The sequence below is a fragment of the Balaenoptera borealis genome, assembly GCF_965194805.1.
Source record: "Balaenoptera borealis genome assembly, chromosome: 20".
Lineage (NCBI taxonomy): Eukaryota > Metazoa > Chordata > Mammalia > Artiodactyla > Balaenopteridae > Balaenoptera > Balaenoptera borealis.
Window position 1 is genome coordinate 15,395,867 of NC_138879.1, and position 20,721 is coordinate 15,416,587.

General features: G+C 37.0%; 1 protein-coding gene across 17 annotated transcripts in view; it reads right to left on the reverse strand.

Moving 5' to 3' along the window:
* TANC2 (tetratricopeptide repeat, ankyrin repeat and coiled-coil containing 2) overlaps window positions 1-20,721 on the reverse strand; it is a gene marked incomplete at its 3' end in the record, with an annotated part of 357,840 nt that overhangs the window by 231,753 nt on the left and 105,366 nt on the right. For 13 of the 17 annotated variants that reach the window (XM_082373757.1, XM_082373755.1, XM_082373754.1 and 10 more), the window contains one exon: window positions 9,323-9,505. In XM_082373757.1, coding sequence (XP_082229883.1) covers window positions 9,323-9,505 — 183 coding nt within the window. The remainder of the gene's footprint in view (window positions 1-9,322; window positions 9,506-20,721) is intronic. The other 4 variants (XM_082373745.1, XM_082373742.1, XM_082373746.1 and 1 more) reach the window with 1 other exon arrangement.

A 20,721-nucleotide genomic window follows, 5' to 3' on the forward strand; every position in this document is an offset into this window, starting at 1 on the left:
GGCAGAGTAAGGGCTTGAACCCTGCATAACAAGTATAACTGCCTCCAAAGTTTGCCGTGGTTAACAACAACCTGCCTCCAAGCAAGAGACATAGAACAATTACTCCCTTTTTCTGCTTTAATCTTCTCCATTAATTACATTTAAACTAAAAAGGGTGGAATAAACATTGTTAAGTCACTGAAGTCCAAGTTATGAGTTTAAAAACACACTTGAAATCCAGGCCCACACAATTTACACTTGAGTTCTAAAAGAACATGAAGGCAGGAACATGAAACTACTAATAGCATTCTCTGTAAACCCACATAAGAAATTAGGAGGGCTACAGGACTAGAAAGTGGGAAAATATGCATTTCAAATAGTTTATAAAAAACCTTCATAAAAGGTAAAATGTTCACTAAGATTCAAGAAAGGGTCACAAAGGAAAGTAATTCCGAAATAATCTCGTGTCCATTTTGATATAGTTACTAGACTAGAAGATAAAGGAAATAACATAGACCTAGGACCATCTCGATACTGGACAGGTCTTTTTTTTTTTTTCAAAGCCATTCTTTTTATTTTATTTATTTATTTATTTTTTAACATATTTATTGGAGTATAATTGCTTTACAATGGTGTGTTAGTTTCTGCTTTATAACAAAGTGAATCAGTTATACATACACATATGTTCCCATATCTCTTGCCTCTTGCGTCTCCCTCCCTCCCACCCTCCTTATCCCACCCCTCTAGGTGGTCACAAACCACCGAGCTGATCTCCCTGTGCTATGCGGCTGCTTCCCACTAGCTATCTATTTTACGTTTGGTAGTGTATATATGTCCATGCCACTCTCTCACTTTGCTGGACAGGTCTTAATGAAGTCTCTTAAGCTAGAGAAAGCAGATATGAAAAATGGCTTTCCAGGATATAAAGGACTGCCATGTGAAAGAGGAGGTTCATTTATGTCATAAATAAACAGAACTTGAACTAGCAGGTGGGAACAACAGAGGATATTTGCATATAATAGAAATATTGTAAATAGAAAATTGATGGTTAAAACTATTCAACAAAATAGGCTAAGTACAAAGTAGAAAGCTTGCCATCACTGAAATTTTTCACATAGAAGCCACTGACTATCCACTTAAGATTGCCATGAAAATTAAATCTGCTCACTACGTAAAGCATTTCATACCGTCTAGAACAGAGAAACAGCTCAATATACATTATCTATTATTACTATTAGTATTATTATTACCTAAAAGTTTAATAAAACTTGCCTGTAAAATCATCTGGACCTGCTGAGTCTTAGGGTTCTTTGATTTCTATGGTTACTGGGCTAGTCATATTTTTAAGTTTACTCGAGTCAATTTTACAGTTTGTTTTCTTCCATTAATCTAGTTTTTATGTTGTTCTGCTATAAGCCTGTATACTATATTCTGTTACAGTAAAGAACATTATTATCAGCAGCTATTTCATTCCTTGTTCTATGTATCTTATATGTTAACTTTCCTCTCTCCTCTTTTCCTCTTTGGTGGAAAATCATACCTGTCAAAGATTGTTCTACTCTCTTAATCTTTTCAGTGAACTTGTTTGTGGCTTCACTGATCAACAATTTTTATTTTGTTTTTTAGTTTTACTCATTTTTGCTTTTAATTTTTTGATTACTTGTTTTATGTTTACTTCTTCTTCTATCGCCTTGAGTTAAATTAATAGTAAATTTACTTTCGGTACTTCTTGTTTTCTAATAAAAGCACTCGAACATACATACACCATATATATATGCACACTGGAAAAAAAGAAATCAATTAGTATATGATAAACACTAAGGTGAGGGTACATCTGGTTCCTCCAGGGCAACTGTGATAGAGGTAGTTGTGTTGTTCCTTTAGGATTGTAGGGTGGTGGAGTTTCTGGCTGCAGTCAGGCCTTCCTGGAGATTCTGAAAGCTATCATAACACTTCACTAAATGTCTTTCTGTTTAGACTAGCCAAGGCAACTCAGTTTTCTACAACTGAGATCCTAACCAAACAACTACTAAGATAGAAAAAGAAAGTAGGGGATCAGCTCATTTGCTTACCAGTTAAATTCTACATCAAAGAAAAGAACACCTCTCAGGAATTTTTTTTTTTTTAAACACAGATGAAGGCTAAAAATAAGTTTCACGGGAAAATTATAAAAACATCTTGTTGGGAATTACCCTCGTTTGTACTATATGCTATAGCTTTCCTAGGAAGACACTATTTTCTTCTAGAAAATATTAGTCTTCAAATAAAAAAGAATACATTGTAGGAGGTAATGACCATTTAGAGAGATACAAGGAAATGGGAAACTGAGTACAAGTTTATAAAGAACAACTTCTCATAGGTAGGTACTGATAAGAGTTCTGTTGAAAAATACTATCATGGTTTCTTACAATCTTGCATATACTTGGCTAAGTCAACTCAGACCCTAAAATGTGAGTATTTGACTCCAGAGGTTCCTGGGCACTGCTGATCCTTACCAGAGGATTCTGGCTCTTTCTCCGTCAAGGGACACTTTGGCATTTTTTTTCAACCTTTACCCAGTAGTGGTTGAATAGAGGTAGGAAGACAGAACTACTGTATTTCAGTGGAATATACACAGCAACACTATAGTTGCCTTAAATAATCCCACTATAAATACCACAATGGTATAAACAATGCTTTTACTCTGTATGAGTGACTTCCATCTAAATATGAAAAAAAATAGTAGAAGAGAAAATTTTTTGCTCTATACAAACTCTTGAGTTCCTATAAAAATCTAAAAAGAGCAGATTTAATTATGTTGCAAATTCAGCGCATGCAAACATCAAATAAAGAACTCTTTATTTGATAATGTATGTTGCCATTTAGGTGTTCAAAATATACATAATGACAAAGACTCTCTCCTTAACTAAAATTTAGTCAGGCTGCTCTGAGCCCCCTATCTATCTATCTATCTATCTATCTGTCTATCTATCTATCTATCTATCTACCTACCTACCTACTTACCTACCTATCTACACAATTTTTAAAAGTTACACTCCACTTACAGTTATTACAAAATATTGGCTCTATTCCCCATGTTGTACAGTACATCCTTGTAGCCTATCTTACACCCAGCTTAGACCAGTTGTATCAAGAATTCTGCAAAGTCAGTTCAGCAAGAACCCCCCACACCTGATATCTAATTCCCTGGTTTGCCTTCAGCAAGAATTCCCCTACCCTTGATGTCTCCACTTAGTAATTTTCCATCCACTGCCACCCTTGCCATCTTCCTCCCTGGTTATAAATCCCTAGCTCTATTTACTCTTATCCTACAGTAGCATGAGTACACTAAGATAAATCAAACTGTGAAGACTAACATGATCTCTAGGCTCTTTACATTTCCAAACTGGCTTTTCAATAATTTTCTCAAGACTATATTTCCACTTTATCCAAGATATAAAATGAAAACTAACATTTATCATAACTAATAAGAACCTGCTGTATAAAAAATAAATTAAATTAAAAAAAGAAAAGTAACATTTATCAATGTTTATTACATGCTAGGTTGTATGTTTAAGAAATCTTATTTAATCTTCATAGCAACCCTGTATGTTTTCTAATAAAATTTACTAAAGTACACCTTGAATTCCAGTGTTTCTAACAATTGTAAGATAATTATTCTTATGTGAAGAACATATCATAAGTACACTACAATATATCAGACTACGTAGACTATGTATAGACTCTTTTTAATGTCAAAATAGCTGTAAGCAATTTTTCCAGGATGTCTCAGAAACAAGTCAATGATTCCATTTTATTAATAATGTATTTTAAAATAATATTTTGGCCTTAGCTAGCATCTAAAATAACTAGGCTGCAGCATGATCAGACTGGTTATTGTAACTTATTTACCATCTAAATTGGATTGCCACTTGGTCATTACAATCTACTGGTAGCAAATACTTTAAAAATCAGGCCAAAAAATCTTTTCTCAGAGGATAATACTAATTAGTATTCCCAGATACTAATCCTTTTGATATCAGTATTTTAAGGTTACTCCTCAGAACAGGAGAGGGACTTACTTAAGGCTATTAAATAAATTACTTGAAGGTCATCTTCCAAAGGCTCAGAATTCATATTTGACAGCTGACAGAAAGTCACCCAAATCTATTTTAAAATTATAATAATGACCGTTGCTAACATTTATTGGACTACTTATTCTATGCCAGACGCTGTTTTATGAGCTTTTACACAAACCAACTCATCCAATTCTCTTATAGTCCTATGAGGTAAATACTATTATTATTCTTATTTTAGAAACAAGGAAACTGAAGTATAGAGACTAAGCAACTTTACACAAGTTGACACAATTAGAAAAGGGCAGTCAGGGTCCATTTCGTTATATTGCCTCATGAGATACATTGTGTTTTACACATAAAAATACAAACATGATAGAAGGATAGACAACAACATTCATGTCATTCTCCTCCTGCTTTTGAGTTAGAGCTATTGTATCTCCACTCCACCACCAAATGAACGCACCTGTGATGTGTGTATGTTTGCATATCATTTTAAAACACAAGTGGATTACTATTATTGATATTTAGATTTTCATTTTTTTACTACATAAACAATATTATATACACATACACACATATACATTTCAAATTTGTTCAAATTTATTTATAAAATACAATCTTAGCAATAAAATTGTTGTGTCAAAGATTATGTGCATTACAATTTTGATACATATTTCAAACTGTTCTACAAAAAGGCGTACTGGAACTTCCCTGGTAGCACAGTGGTTAAGAATCCACCTCCCAATGCAGGGGACATGGGTTCAATCCCTGGTCCGGAAAGATCCCACATGCCGTGGAGCAACTAAGCCCGTGGCCACAACTACTGAGCCTGCGCTCTAGAGCCCGCGAGCCACAACTACTGAAGCCCGCACGCCACAACTACTGAAGCCCGCGTGCCTAGAGCCCGTGCTCCACAAAGAGAAGCCACCGCAATGAGAAGCCTGCGCACTGCAACGAAGCGTAGCCCCCGCTCGGCACAACTGGAGAAAGCCCGCGCACAGCAACCCAACGCAGCCATAAATAAACAAATAAATAAATAAATTTTTAAAAACTTTAATAAAAAAAGGGTGTACCAATTTACAGCTCTACTAACAGTATGAATACTCAAACTTTAACTTTTACTAAACCTACAGTGTACATAGTAGGCAGACAGTGTAAATTCATTAAGTGTTGAATGAGTGAACTACTGGCACTCCCAATTCTCTATATTTTAAGAAGTATGCTGAGGGGCTTTATGATATTATGAACAAAAGCATCTGGAAAAGGTCACTGAGTAAGAATCCAGAGAACGGGGGCAATCCCATGACCACGGTTACTGGGGCCAACGGTATGTCTCTGCACACTCTCTTCCACGCCTCCCCCGGTGCAGAGCAACATCCACTGAGCAAGTGAACCTTGAGGCTTGACTAACCTCTAGGTCTTCTAGTTTCCCTATATTGGCTTAAACCATTTGGCTATGTTACTTTTTTTAACAAAAGTGTCTTAAGCGATATACCAGATGCCTTGGGTGAGTTGGTTAAGTTCTCTAAACCTCAATTTTTTCATTGGTAAAATGAGACACATTTAGGGTTTAAAGGCCTAGGTATTAATCTTGGCTCTGACCGTTTCCTAGTTGTATCATTTTGAGCAAGACATTTTACCTCTGTAAGATTTAATTTATTCATGTGTAAAATTGAGATACATGTGAAGAATACGTGAGTTTACATGTGTATGTCAACACAACAGGCACTCAAGTGAGAATTATTATCGTTATTACTATTACTCATTAAAAAGTATAATTTTTAAAACGTGCAAAGTTTTAAAGTTCCAAACTGGTGTCTAATGCTAAAAGAAATTTTTAAAAACTTCTCACCAAATTTAACAATTTTGTTAAAAATAACAGCGAACACATTCTGAGCATTTATTATTTGCCAAACACAGTTTTAATCAAGTATTAAGCAATGTGATAACCATCAATGGGTTATAGACCTGACTATCCATGAGGTAGGAGGTATTGTTAACCCCATTTTGCAGATGAAGAAACAGAAGCAGGCAGTAGTAAAGTGACTTTCTCAGAGCTGGGATACAAACTCAAGCAGTATGACCACAGAGCCTGTTTCTCTCTTGATCACTTTTATGGTAACTTGTTTTTGTACAGGACAGAGCTATATATATTCTAAATATACATAGTTAATATATATATAATTAGTTTTCAAGCTTCAAACTACATGTCTTTATTCTTGAGCAAACCTTTCCCCATTCTCACTCCCTCGAGACTAAAGAGAAGTCAAAGTATTTGGAAATGGATCTTCACATACACCTGTGTGTATAAGACAAATACGTTGAGAGTACAAAGGTTATATAATAATAGGAAAAGGTTGCTCCATTATGTTTTACAAGATAAAACAAAAAAAAAGATTAATTGTCTTTTCAACCTCTACTAACTTGTTAGAAGTTAAAGATCTATTAAAGATCAGGAAAACACACCCAAGGTTAATGGGATACTCCAGATCTCCATACTCTATCTACTCTTAGCACATTTGCCACCAAGATCTGATTAAAAGCTAAATCAGATCATATTACATCCCATTCCAGCTCTGTTTAAAATCCTACAGAGTACGTTCCTTACCATGATTCTAAAAACTCTGGCTTCTGCCTACCTCTTCAATTATTTCATACTCCCCTCCCCTCTGACTTATTTTGCTGACAACACACCTGCCTTCTTTCTAATCCTTGAACATGCCAACGTTGCTTTCTGCTTTAGGACTTTTGTTCCCGCTGTTCCCTCTGCCTGGAAGGCTCTGATCCCAGATCTTCCCATGGCTGGCTTCTTTTTGTTATTCAGACCTCAGTTCAAATATCTCCTTCTCTGACTCTCCTTGATCACTTCATAGAAAGAACCTACCTCTACCCCAGTCTTTCTCACCTTCACAGTACTCGTTACTATCTAAAATTATTTATTTATTGGTTATATGTTTATTATCAGTCTCCCTCCCAACTGGAGTATAAATACCTTGAAGGCAGGAGCCTCAACTGTCTTTTCCTCTACTCTATTTACTGTATCTATAGCAGTGCCTGGCATATAGTAGGTCCTAAACAAATATTTGTTTAATGATTAAGTGAAAAGCACAGAAGAATAATGAGCAAACTACCCTGACCATAGCAGAGACAGGGGACTAAATATTAGAAAGTCAGAAAGAAAACAGAAGAAAATAACTATTCTGGCCCTACTTATTCAGTTTGGTTGTAATATGAATACAAGAAGGATAAGGTAGTTGGAAGTTTAAATGAATGGAAATGCATAAATTAGGAAGTGTAGCCCTAATGGCCATATTAAATTAATGTATTTTGTTAAGAACCATTCTCTGAAGGACATTTCCTTATGGTCAGTTAATCTTTTCCCATACAAAGTTCTTTTTACTTATTTATAACAAAATATAATTAGGAAAGGAAAGATAACTGATGAATAATCTACTAAATAATATTTTTAATTTAAATTTCAAAGTAATTTCATTCCAGGTTAAACCAGAAAATTCTTATCATCTAATTCACTTGGCAGAAAATTGGCCACAGAAAAATTTTCATGGCATCCTCTTTCAGGAGACAGATTTCTTTCATTCAGATATTTAAAAATGCATTCTCAAACTTCAAATTCTTAGGCCTCTGACAACCTCTTCAGTAAATAAAATTATTTGAGAGGATGATTATACTTCGAGCACTGTAAAATTAAAACTGAATAGTTCATACCTGTAATTAACCAAGTGTACTTCCTATTACTGCTTCCCTGTACTATCTCTGTGACATCAGGCATGTTGTTGACTTTGTTAGTATATGTATTTATCTTTTAGGTCATCTAAAGGTTGTCTATTTAAGTTAAAGTTCAAACTGGGATAGGCTAATGGGATAGGAAAGTGCTATCTCTAAAACCTCAGGCAATTCAGCTAACTTCTATATGGAAACTGAATTTTTCTTACTATTTCTTCCAATATGTGTAGTAAAATGAAGCACATCACTACACAGCCATCAGATTTGATTATTTGTATTTTCAGTAATCAATAATACCTTAAACTGTAAGAAAAAGCAGGGATTTCTAAGCATTGAAAGTTTTATTCAAGCCCAATCACATAAAACTTACCCTGTTTTCAGATAACAGAAGGAATAAGTATTTTAGTAAAATGTTATTAAGCTACTTTACTGATTTTTACCTAATGACCCAAGAATCAAAGTAGACTTTGACTCAGTCATTTGAAGATGCCTAAAAAAAACAATAAAAAATATAAGAGGCATAACTTATGCTTTGTGCAGGTTGTAAAGAAGCATAAGTTATGCTCTGTGGAACTACAGAATAAAGAAATACTATTATTTTAATGAAAATTATAAACATTGTAAAAGTTTCATTCAAAATAGATGGAAGAGTCTGAAAAATCTCATTTCCCCCTCTATCATCTTATTTTCTTTTGAATTGTCATTCGATAATCAACACTACTGTCTAACTCAATGCCAGACACATAGGAGGAAGTCAATATAGTCTTTGGGAATGACTTCATTTCTTGCCTCCATACACTCATAATCCACTCAATACCAGTCAACTTACTGATGTTGATATAAACTAATAATGTTAAAAGAAACCGGACAAAGTGATCCAGGTGTACATATTTTCGCACATAAGTATCATTTAATATATTAAAATTTCTTCCCTGAAAAAGCTTTAAGGGATAAAAGTTCATTTAATCAAGACACAGTTTCATACCTAACAACTTGATCTGACTGCACAATACATACTGTGAGATCATATTAAAGTCAATCCACAACTTATGAATTATAGTAAATATCCTAACAAGTTGGAGTACTGCACCATGGAGAGGTAAATATCTAGATCAGCTTTTAAAAACAGGTATGAAATATACAAATCAGAATTTCAAACTGATGTACCTTTGCTAAACTATGAAGCTTTTATTATTCTAAAATTACAATATCTCCATTTGGTAATCTGGCATGAACAAGCTGATAAATGCAATCAGAACAACAGTATATTCTGGCAAAACTGAAAACTTCCTGAAAGCCTAGAAAAATATGTCCACAACAGATGGATCATTTAGGAAATAAATACAACAATCTGTCAAATGGAGCACTATTCTAATTCCCTAAACTAAAATCAGTAGGAGCTCCACTTTCCAAGAGTCTGTGACATTAATAAGGCCAAAGAGGAAAAACCTAGAGATGCACATAAACATATCTGATATGACCTAGAGTGCCATACTGTTAGGTTTCCTGTTAAATATACTAAATTTAGGTAAAGTCCTTACCAGTTAACTTCTTCACAGGTTGGAGCCGAACACTGATAGACTGATGTGTGAGTAAGGGGGAGGATGGAAGAGAGCGAGACATGCCCTCCATAATCCGAATGTGCTGCATACCTTCACTCACTGCAAGTGGTGGGACGGCGTAGTCTGGCTCAAAAGCACAGTCGCTTTCTGTGGAGATGCCACCTGTTACACAGAAGAGAATGGGAGAAAAGAGCTGGTGAGAAAATATTCTTCTACTAAAATTCTTCTCTATTAAAATTTATCTTTTTGGATGACTCAGCACAGTGTACACTGATGTTGATTTTTCACTGTGAAAAGAAAATAAGGAATTCCCAACACACAGATTCATTTCTACATAACTGGGTACTTAACTTCAAGTCCAGCACTAGGAAACTGAACATGAATAAGACAGGATTCCTCCTTGTAAGGGGCTCACTGTCTCATGAAAAACGTAGTCATAATAAAAAATGATTACAGTACAATGCAACAAGTGTTACGATTACAGCAATGGTCTTCAATTGTCCCTGAGAAGACAAACATGAAAGAAGATATCCCCCTGCTTGACAATCCAATCTGTGCAATTCCTAGTAGGATCACTGTTAACTCTATTTCTTATTCTCCTTCTCCAAGAATGTACATGAAAATATAAATGGGTAAGACTAACATTATATGCTGATTTTTGAATCTGCTCAAACATTTAAAAAAAGAGTAAATGATATGCTGTTTACTTCCACTTACATACTGTTGACTTCTACTTCTGGTAATGGCAGATTAAATACTTCAGACCAACTTTTCCCTAAGAAAACTACAACTATATACATTTTAAAAATCTTCCTGAAGGCACTGGAGAGTTAATAGCATGATAAAGAATTACAAGGAGAAGACTGAGACCTGGTATTTGGGGCCATTTTTTACTTTGTGGCATCTGAAAGGCTAAGAAGCCATTGACAGTTTTACAGAGCTGGGAAGACAAGTACTGGAATGGCTGGAGAACCAAGTTGCGAAGGGGGAGCTGGTAAAACTCCAACACTTTTGTTTGGAACCCCAAAGGGCTACATTCCAGGAGTGAGTATAAACCAAAACTAGGGACCTTCCTGGTGGCGCAGTGGTTAAGAATCTGCCTGCCAATGCAGGGAACACGGGTTGGAGCCCTGGTCCGGGAAGATCCCACATGCCACAGAGCAACTAAGCCCATGTGCCACAACTACTGAGTCTGCGCTCTAGAGCCCACGTACCATGACTACAGAGCCTGCATGCCACAACTACTGAAGCCCACACACCCTAGAGCCTATGCTCTGCAACAAGAGAAGCCACCGCAGTGAGAAGCCTGCGCACCACAACAAAGAGTAGCCCCCGCTCTCTGAAACTAGAGAAAGCCCACGTGCAGCAAGAAAGACCCAACGCAGCCAAAAATAAATTAATTTATTAAAAAAAAAAAAAAAAAAAAAAACTAGACTGGCCTTTACAGGACTGAAGCTCAGCTCCAAATGTCTACCACAAAATTTAATTAAGGCAATCTTGGATTGCTAGTCCCTGCCAAAAACAAACATAAATCTTCTTAGAAGAAGATAACATCATCATAGATCTCAAAATACTTCCACTATCTTTCATATACAATATCTGGTCCTTAACTAACAATAACAAAGAGAGAACATGAAAAAAGCAAATCAGAAAGACCATGCAAAATAAATAGTCTCAGAGGGAATACACACTATGGAACAATAAGACACAGAATTTAAAGTAGTATGCTTAACACCAAAAAGATTAAAGTACTTAGGAATGAATTTAACCAAGGAGGTGAAAGATCTGTACATTGAGAACTATAAGACACTGATGAAGAAACTGAAGACACAAATAAATGGAAAGATATCCTGTATTCATGGACTGTAAGAATTAATATTGTTAAAATGTCCATACTACCCAAAGTAATCTACAGATCCAATGTAATCCCTATCAAACTTCCAATGGCATTTTTTCACAGAAATAGAAAAAGCAACTCTAAAATTTGCATGGATCCAAAAAAGATTCTGAATAGCTAACGTAATCAAGTAATCTTGAGCAAGAAGAACAAAATTGGAGGCATAACACACTTCCTAATTTCAAATTATATTACAAAGCAGTAGGAAAACAATTTGGTACTAGCACAAAAACAGACACATAGATCAATGGAACAGAACAGAGAACCCAGAAATAAACCCATGCCTATACAGTCAACTAATCTTTGACAAGGGCACCAAGAATATACAATGGGGAAAGGATAGTCTCTTCAATAAACAGCATTGGAAAAACTGAATATCCACATGCAAAAGAATGAAACTGGATCCTTATCCTACACCATACACAAAAATCAACTGAAAATGGGTTAAAACTTAAACCTAAGACCTGAAACCATAAAGCTCTTAGAAGAAAACACAGGGGGAAAAGTCCATGAAATTCATCTTGAAAATGATTCTTTTTGGATTTGACATCAAAAGCACAAGCAACAAAAACAAAAGTAAAACAAGTGAGACTATATCAAACTAAAAAGTTTCTGCACAGCAAAGGAAACCATCAACAAAATGAAAAGGTAACCTACAGAATGGGAGAAAATGTTTGCAAACCATAATATCTGATAAGGGGTTAATACTAAAAATATGTAAAGAACTCATACTCAATAGCAAAATAAAACAAACAAAAAACCTAATTAAAAAATGGGCAGGACTTCCCTGGTGGTGCAGTGGTTAAGAATCCACCTGCCAATGCAGGGGACATGGGTTTGAGCCCTGGTCCAGGAAGATCCCACATGCCGCGGAGCAGCTAAGCCCATGCACCACAACTACTGAGCCTGCACTCTAGAGCCCGCGAGCCAGAACTACTGAAGCCTGCGTGCCTAGAGCCCATGCTCCTCAACAAGAGAAGCCACTGCAATGAGAAGCCCACACCCCACAACAAAGAGTAGCCCCCACTCACCACAACTAGAGAAAGCCCACACACAGCAACGAAGACCCAACACAGCCAAAAAAATAATTATAAATAAATAAATAATTTTTTTTAAAAATGGGCAAAGGACCTGAATAAATATTTTCCAAAGAAGACATACGAATGGCCAACAGGCACACGAAAATGTACTCAACATCAACAATCATCAATCACAAAAATCAAAATCACAATGAGATACCACCTCACACCTGTTAGGAAAGCTATTACCAAAAAGTCAAAAGATAATAAGTATTGGCAATGATGCAGAGAAAAAGGAACCCTTATACACTGTTGGTGGGAATGTAAATGGGTACAATGATTACAAAAAACAGTATGGAGATTCCTCAAAAAATTAAAAATAGAGCTACCATATGAGCCAGCAAACCTACTTCTGAGTATATATCAAAAGGAAATAAAATTACCATTTCAAAGAGATACTTGTACTCCCATGTTCACTGCAGCATTATTCAAAGTAGCCACAATATAGAAACAATTTCAGTGTCTGTCAATGGATGGATGGATGAAGAAAATGTGATTTTACACACACACACACACACACACACACACACATACACACTCTCTCTCTCTCTCTTTCCCTCTCTCTCCCTCTCTCTCTGAGGAATATTATTCAGCCTTAAAAAAGAAGAAACTCCTTCCACTTGCAACAATAGGATGAACCTGGAGGACATTATGCTAAGTGAAATAAGCCACCAGACACAGAAAGAAATAATCTCTACGTAATCTCACTTACATGTGGAATCTAAAAAATAAGGTCAAAATCATAGTAGTAGAGAGGAGAATGGTGGTGGCAAAAGGAGATGTTGGTCAAAGGGTAAAAACTTTCAGTTATTAGATGAATAAGTTCTGGAGACCTAATATACATCATGGCTCCTAGACACAGTCAATCACTGACTCAAAAGTGCTGAGAGTTTCTATTGAGAAATACTGACCAAATGCTGTATTAAAATTGTGTGTCATCTTATGTAAAAAGAAAAAAATTAACATGCTTAATATTTAAAGAAAGTAAAAGTTTAGAATTTCAGCAATGAATTAAAATTATGAAAATAAAAACTCAATAGATGGATTGAAAAAACAGATTAGACACAGATGAAGAGAGAATTAGAAAACTGGAAGATAAAACATTTGTGCATCAAAGGACACTATCAAGAGAGTGAAAAGACAACCCTCAGAATGGGAGAAAATATTTGCAAATCATTTATCTGATAAGAGTCTAGAATTGAGGGGACTTCCCTAGCAGTCCAGTGGTTAAGACTCCGTGCTTCCACTGAAGGGGGCACAGGTTCAATCCCTGGTCGGGGAACTAAGATCCACATGCCAGCATGGCACGGCCAAAAAAAGTTTTTAAAATAAAAAACTTAAAAAAAAAAAGAGTCTAGAATCAAGAACATAAAAAGAACTCCTAGAACTCAACCACAAAAAGAGAAACAATGAAATTTAAAAGTAGGCAAAAAACTTGAGCAGACATTTCTCCAAAGAGAAATGTACAATACAAATGGACAATAAGCTCATAAAAAGATACTCATATCATCAGTCATTAAAGAAATGCAAATCAGAGCCACAATGAAATACCATTTCACACCCAGTAGGATGGCTAATAAAACAACAACAACAACAAAGAAGTGTTGGTAAGGATGTGGAGAAATTAGAACCTTCATACATTGCTGGTGGGAATATAAGATGGTACAGCTGCTGTATAAAACAGTTTGGCAGTTCCTCAAAAAGTTAGACACAGAATTACCATACAACCCAGCTATCCCTCTTCTATGTATATACCCAAAGGCAATGAAAACAGGTTTTCAAGCAAAAACCTGAGCATGAATGTTCATGTTCATGAAGCATTATTCATAATAGCCAAGAAGCAGCAACAACTCAAATGTCATTAACTGATGAATCAATAAACAAAATGTGGTATACCTATACAATGAAATATTATTTAGCAATAAAAATAATGAAGGCTTGATTCATGCTACAACACTGATAAACTTTGAAAACTTTATACTAAGTGAAAGAAGCCAGACAAAAACAATGCCACATGTTGTATGATTCCATTTATATGAAATGTTCAGAATAAGCAAATCCAGACAGAAAGTAGATTAGTGGTTGCCAGAGGTGACTACAGGAATGGGGAGTGACTGCTTAATAGGTATAGGGCTTCCTTTTGGGGTGATGGATTATATAGCGGTGATGGTTGCACAACATTGTAAATGTTCTAAAACCACTGAATTGTACACATTAAAATGGTTAAAATGGTAAATTACCTCAATTAAAAAATATTACGTATTTACCACCTACTCACATATTTATTCGAACTAGAAGACTAGTAATCATTCATTTCTTCCCATCACATCCCTTTGCAACAAATGCAATAGCTATTCTGCAGATTATCAACCTCATATAGAGTTCAAATCTACCATGTTCTCTTCATTTCTCCTATCACTACCATAGTACAGATCACTATTATCTTTCCCCCGAACTTCTGTTGGTAGAAATCTAGGATTTATTCCTTATCTTTGGATTTCAAAACTTTTACCAGAACAGGTCTTAACTTTTTATTTCTCATTAGTCACTGGGTCCTTTCTTTTACTATGTTGACCAATTCTTTTCTTCCAACGGTTCTCTTCTCTTTCTCTCTGGAACTGTGATCAGATGAACACTATATCTCCTAGACCTATTTTTCAAGTCTCTTTCTTAATAGATTTCTAATCTTTGGGCTTTCATGAATAGACATGAGACTGATTTATATGGAATTATAGTATTTTACAGGTTTACAAAGAGGCATGTCATTAGTGTAATAATTCCCTAATTAAAGAAAAATCAGCACTAGATTGTTTAAAGATGATATATCTAGAAGAATGCATTTGATTTAGTGAGGTATCTCTTTTCACTTGAAATGTTCTAATGTTAAAACTTAGCTGATAATTTTAGAATGTAATAATACTCCTTAAGGAATAATACTGCAATTAGTCCAGTATAGATGTCCTAGTTTACTTTTTTGCTTAAAAATATTTTCCTCTATCTTCTCTGCCCTATAAATACAGAGAAAAAACTAAAAATATATGTTTCAAGTAAAGAAAAGTACTGGTATGCATTAACAGAATTTGACTGCATTAGTCAGTTTTTCTTGGGTAACTAACAACCTCAAAATCTCTGTAGTCTACAACATTCACTTTTATGCTCATGAGTCTGCAGATTGACTGTGGATCAGCTGATCTTGGTTGGGTTATCAAGTTCAGAACTATTCCAATGTGTCATTCATATTGGGCCTAGTCACTGAAGGGGCAGTGAATATGTGGGGCACACTCCTGTCATGGTAGATTACAGGGCTGCAGGAGACCAAGTTAAATCAGAGGAGCATATTTAAAACCTCTGTTCACTAATATTTTACTGGCCCAAGCAAGTCCAAGAAAAACATCAACAGGGCATGGAAATACACCATGAACCACTGAAAAGCTGCATAGCAAAAGGAATGGATGTATAATTTTATAACAGGAAGGAAGTAAAAAATTTGAAATCCAATTTACCAGGACTTCCTTGGTGGTCCAGTGGCTAAGACTCCACACTCCCAATGCAGGGGGTCCGGGTTCAATCCCTGGTCAGGGAACTAGAGCCCACTTGCCGCAAATAAAGAGTTCACATGCTGCATCTAAAGATTCTGCATGCCGCAACTAAAAGATCCCACATGCCGCAATTAAAGATCCCACGTGCCGCAACTAAAAGATCCTGCATGCTGCAACAAAGCTCCCGCATGCAGCAATGAAGACCCCCGTGCCGCAACTAAGACCCAGCACAGCCAAGTAAATAAATAAATGTTAAGAAAAAAAAAGAAAAGAAATCCAATTTACCAAGCATGTAAGATGATATTTACTGGTACCCCAAATTACTCAATCTTCCTTTTCCTACCACTCACTTATCCTGCTATAATCAACTGAATAAAAGTTACTGAAATAATGTGATCGAGATATGGCAGAAAAAAATAAACTGCTAATGTGACAGAAAAAATTCAGTTTTGCTGCATACCCGGTGATTAGATATTCAAAAGTTGAATTAAGATAGCACAGGGAGGGCTTCCGTGGTGGCACAGTGGTTAAGAATCCGCCGGCCAATGCAGGGGACACGGGTTCGAGCCCTGGTCCAGTAAGATCCCACATGCCACGGAGCAACTAAGTCCGTACGCCACAACTACTAAACCTGTACTCTAGAGCCTGAGAGCCACAACTCCTGAGCCCGCACACCTAGAGCCCATGCTCCGCAACAAGAGAATAGCCACTGAATGGCTATTGTAGAAGGTAAGATGAAAGCTGAAAACATAATAATGTTTAACTTACCTCAGTAATCTATGAAATACATTTGGGATTTGTGACTGGATGAAACAGACATTTTCCTCCCCAATCTACTAGTAATAGGTCAAATAACACCAGAAAGACATCAGGCACAGAAAGGCAAGTTTTTCAACAATTCAGTATCATGGGTAATATAATCACACTTGGCAAAACTTGCCAAAATTTTGATGCAAAATACTAATTTCTTTGAGATTAAGTTCCAAGTCCAAACAGGAGACCACTTGCTCAAAGAGATGGACCATGAACCAACTCTAAGAGCCTGTTTCAGGGCTTCCCTGGTGGCACAGTGGTTAAGAATCCACCTGTCAATGCAGGGGACATGTGTTCAAGCCCTGGTCCAGGAAGATCCCACCTGCTGCGGAGCAACTAAGCCTGTGCGCCACAACTACTGAGCCTGTGCTCTAGAGCCCGAGAGTCACAACTACTGAGCCCACGTGCCACAACTACTGAAGTCCGTGCATCTAGAGCCTGTGTTCCACAACAAGAGAAGCCACCACAATGAGAAGCCCGTGCACCGCAATGAAGAGTAGCCTCCCCTAGCCGCAACTAGAGAAAGCCCGCGTGCAGCAATGAAGACCCAACGCAGCCAAAAAATAAATTTAATTAATTAATTAATTAATTTAAAAAATTTTTTAAAAAAACAAAAATGAAAGGCTTCCTTAAAAAAAAAAAAAGAGTGAACCCTAATGTAAACTATGAACTGTGGGTGATAATGATGTGTCAATGTCGCTTCATCTATTGTAACAAATGTACCACTGTGGTGCTGGGATGTTAACAGTGGGGGAGGCTGTGGGTGTGTGGGTGCAAGAGTCATATATAGAAACTCTGTACTTTCCACTCAACTTTGCTGTGAACCTAAAACTACTCTAAAATAGAAAATCTATTTTTTAAAACAAATAAATCTATAACCAAAAACCAACCAAACAAAAAGAATGCATAGAGTACCTATCTGAAGACTATGAAAATAAACAGTAGCAGGCAGATTGGAAAAGAAGCACAGAATGTGAAGTTCCATTGAAGTGACGGTGAGTTTGCCATGTTTTTTCTCAGGTATTGCCTCGCCTGGACCCAAAGGCAGCCCAAAACTGAGAAGTGTACACCGGATAAGAAAAAGCTCCAAGAAAATCCCTCCCTTTCTAGTGAGGAACAGGGAAGGGGGCCCTTGTTGATCTGAGAAACTAGGGGAAATCCCTCTTTTTTCCCTTCTCTTCTATCCTGGTCTCCAGCCAATTCTATGGCAGTAGCAGCAGAGAGATGGTAGTGGTGACTGGGCAGGCACCTAAAACCCTGGGAGAAGTGAACCCTTTTTTCTGACCCCAGGAATTGTAATCCCAAGAGTGTGAGGCAAATCCTCACTGCTTTTTATCTCTCTGTCCTCTTATCACTTGACTTGGAAACAGACACAGTTGTAGGAATTGAACAGCGGAACAGGAAAACGAGAGTCCCTGTTTTTTAGCCAGACTACTGGCAAGGGAAAGTCTGAGAGCTGGAAAATGTTGGTAAGATTGGGGTGTGGAGGGATATCAAGCAAACAATCGCACAGAGTTGTATATGAACTTCAGGGCTCACCTCTGAGCTCTGCGTGCATGGATGTGACCCTAAACATCCATACCATAGGCTTTAAGAACAGAGCAACAAGATATACTTACTACCACTCTGGTCCCAGAATGGACACTGGGTCACACACATGGAAATAATCTAAAGAGAAATGCTCAGAAAACCGAACTGACGTTGGAACTAGAGCCCTGAGAATGCAGGTAGGAATCTGTTTCCTGAACGTAATCTGGTTGACTAGACACTGACATACACACACACACACACACACACACACACACACACACACACACACAAATCAACCTTTTCCTTAGAACTTAAATAAAACCTAGGGTCTCATATCATAATATTCAAAATGTCCAAGATATAATCCAAAATAATATGGCACATGAAGAAACAGGGAAATCTCAACATGAGAAGGAAAAGTCAACAGATGTTATTCCCAAGATTACACAGATATTAGAATTAAACACCAAAGACCTTAAAGCAACTATTACAACAATGCTTCAATAAGTAAAGGCAAACATTACTGAATGAACGGGAAGACAGAAAGTTTCAAAATCTAGTGTGTAGTTTACACATACAACACATCTCCTTTTGGACCAGTCACATTTCAGGCACTCACAGCTCCCTGTGGTCAATGACTACTGTATTGCACAGTAAAGCTTTACACCTATGTCCAGAATCAAGTTCACTTAGTTTCTAGAATATAAGGCAAAAAGTATGATCCAATCACTAAATACTGGAAAGATCCTAGGGTGATGACTCTTACCACATTCCCATTCAACTCATCTATATGGCCTAAGCAGAAGAAAGACAAATCTTGGAGAATGACAATGGATTTTTGTAACTTAGTCAGGTTGTGTATCCCACTGCTGCTGCTGCTTTAGATGTGGTTTTCTTGCTAAAGCAAATCAACATATCCCTGGTACCAGGTCTGCAGCTACAGACCTGAGAATGAGATCATCATAAGCAGTAAGCATTCAGCTGTCAGGGTTAGCTATACATTTTCACTGGCCTACCTGCTATTAATTCTCCTGGTCTTAGTAATAATCTAATCCACAGGGACCTTAACTGCCTTTCCATTCTAAGGGCACCATGCTGGTCTACTACACTAATAATTTCATGTTGATTAGACTTGGTGAACAAGAAGCAGCAACTGATCTAAATACTGTGGTAAAATATATGCACTCCAGAGGGTGGGAAATAAATTCCACAAAAATTCACAGGTCTTCCACACTGGTAAAATTTCTGTGAGCCCTATGGTCTTGAGCAATTCAAGATATCCCTTTCAAGGTGATGAAGTTGCTGCACCTACTCTCTCTTAATACTGAGAAAGAAGTGCAATGCCCAGTAGACCTCCTTGGATTTTTGAAGCAATCTGTTCCTCATTTGGGTATGCAACTATGAACCATTTACCAAGACTGCTGGATGTGAGAGAGGCCCACAGCAATTGAAGGCTCTGCAACACATATGGGCTGCTGTGAAAGCTGCTTTGCCACTTGGGTTATATAACCCACTAGATCCAATGTTGCTTGACGTATCTGTGCTAGATAGGGATCTTGAACGGTTATTGCACAACTTTAGGTGAATCTCAGGCCAGATCTCCAGCATTCTGTAAAAAAGCTATGTCATCCGGTACAAATAACTATTACCCTTTTTTGAAAAACAGCTTTTGGCTTACCACAGGGCCTTAGAATGAATGCTTGCTTGATCATGGGCCACCATGTTACCATGTGACCTGGGCAGTCCATCATGAACTAAGTTTTGTTGGACCAACAAAGCACTATGGTTGGGTGTATACTGAAGCACTTCATCATCAGAAGGAAGGGATGTACATGAGATCAGGCTTGAGCAGGTCCTGAAGGCATAAATAATTTGCATAAGCAAGTGGCCCATATGCCCAAGGTTCCTATTCCTGCTATATTGCTTCTTTCCTCTCAATCTGGATATATTTTATCTCATGGAGAATTCTCTATGACCATCTCACTGAGGGGGAAAAAAAAATCAAGCTTGTTTACTGATATCTCTGCATGATAACATGCAGATGACAACAATACTAGAGCCCCATTCTGGGGTCCTGAAGGACAGTGGTGAAGGGAAACCCTTCCAGGGCCAGAAGTTTGAACAGGGTACCTAGTTGTTCCTTTTGCCTGGAAGGAGAGATGACAGAGATACTGTTCTATACTGACTCATGGACAGTGTTTAATGGTATGACTGGATATTCAGAGATTTGGAAGGAATAATTAGAGAACTGGTGACAAGGAAATCTGGGGATAAGGTATATGGACAGACCTCTTTGAAAGGGCACAGAATATGAAGCAATTTATGCCCCATGTGAATGCTTACCAAAGGGCAAACTCTACAGAGAAGGTGCTTAATAACCCCGTAGATAAAATAACCAGTTTGGAGGACTAAGCCAGTCTCTTTACCCAGCCATTCTATCTTTGCCCAATGGACTCATTAACAAAGAGGCCATGGTAGCAGGAATGCAATTTATACATGGGCTCAGCAATATGGGCTTCT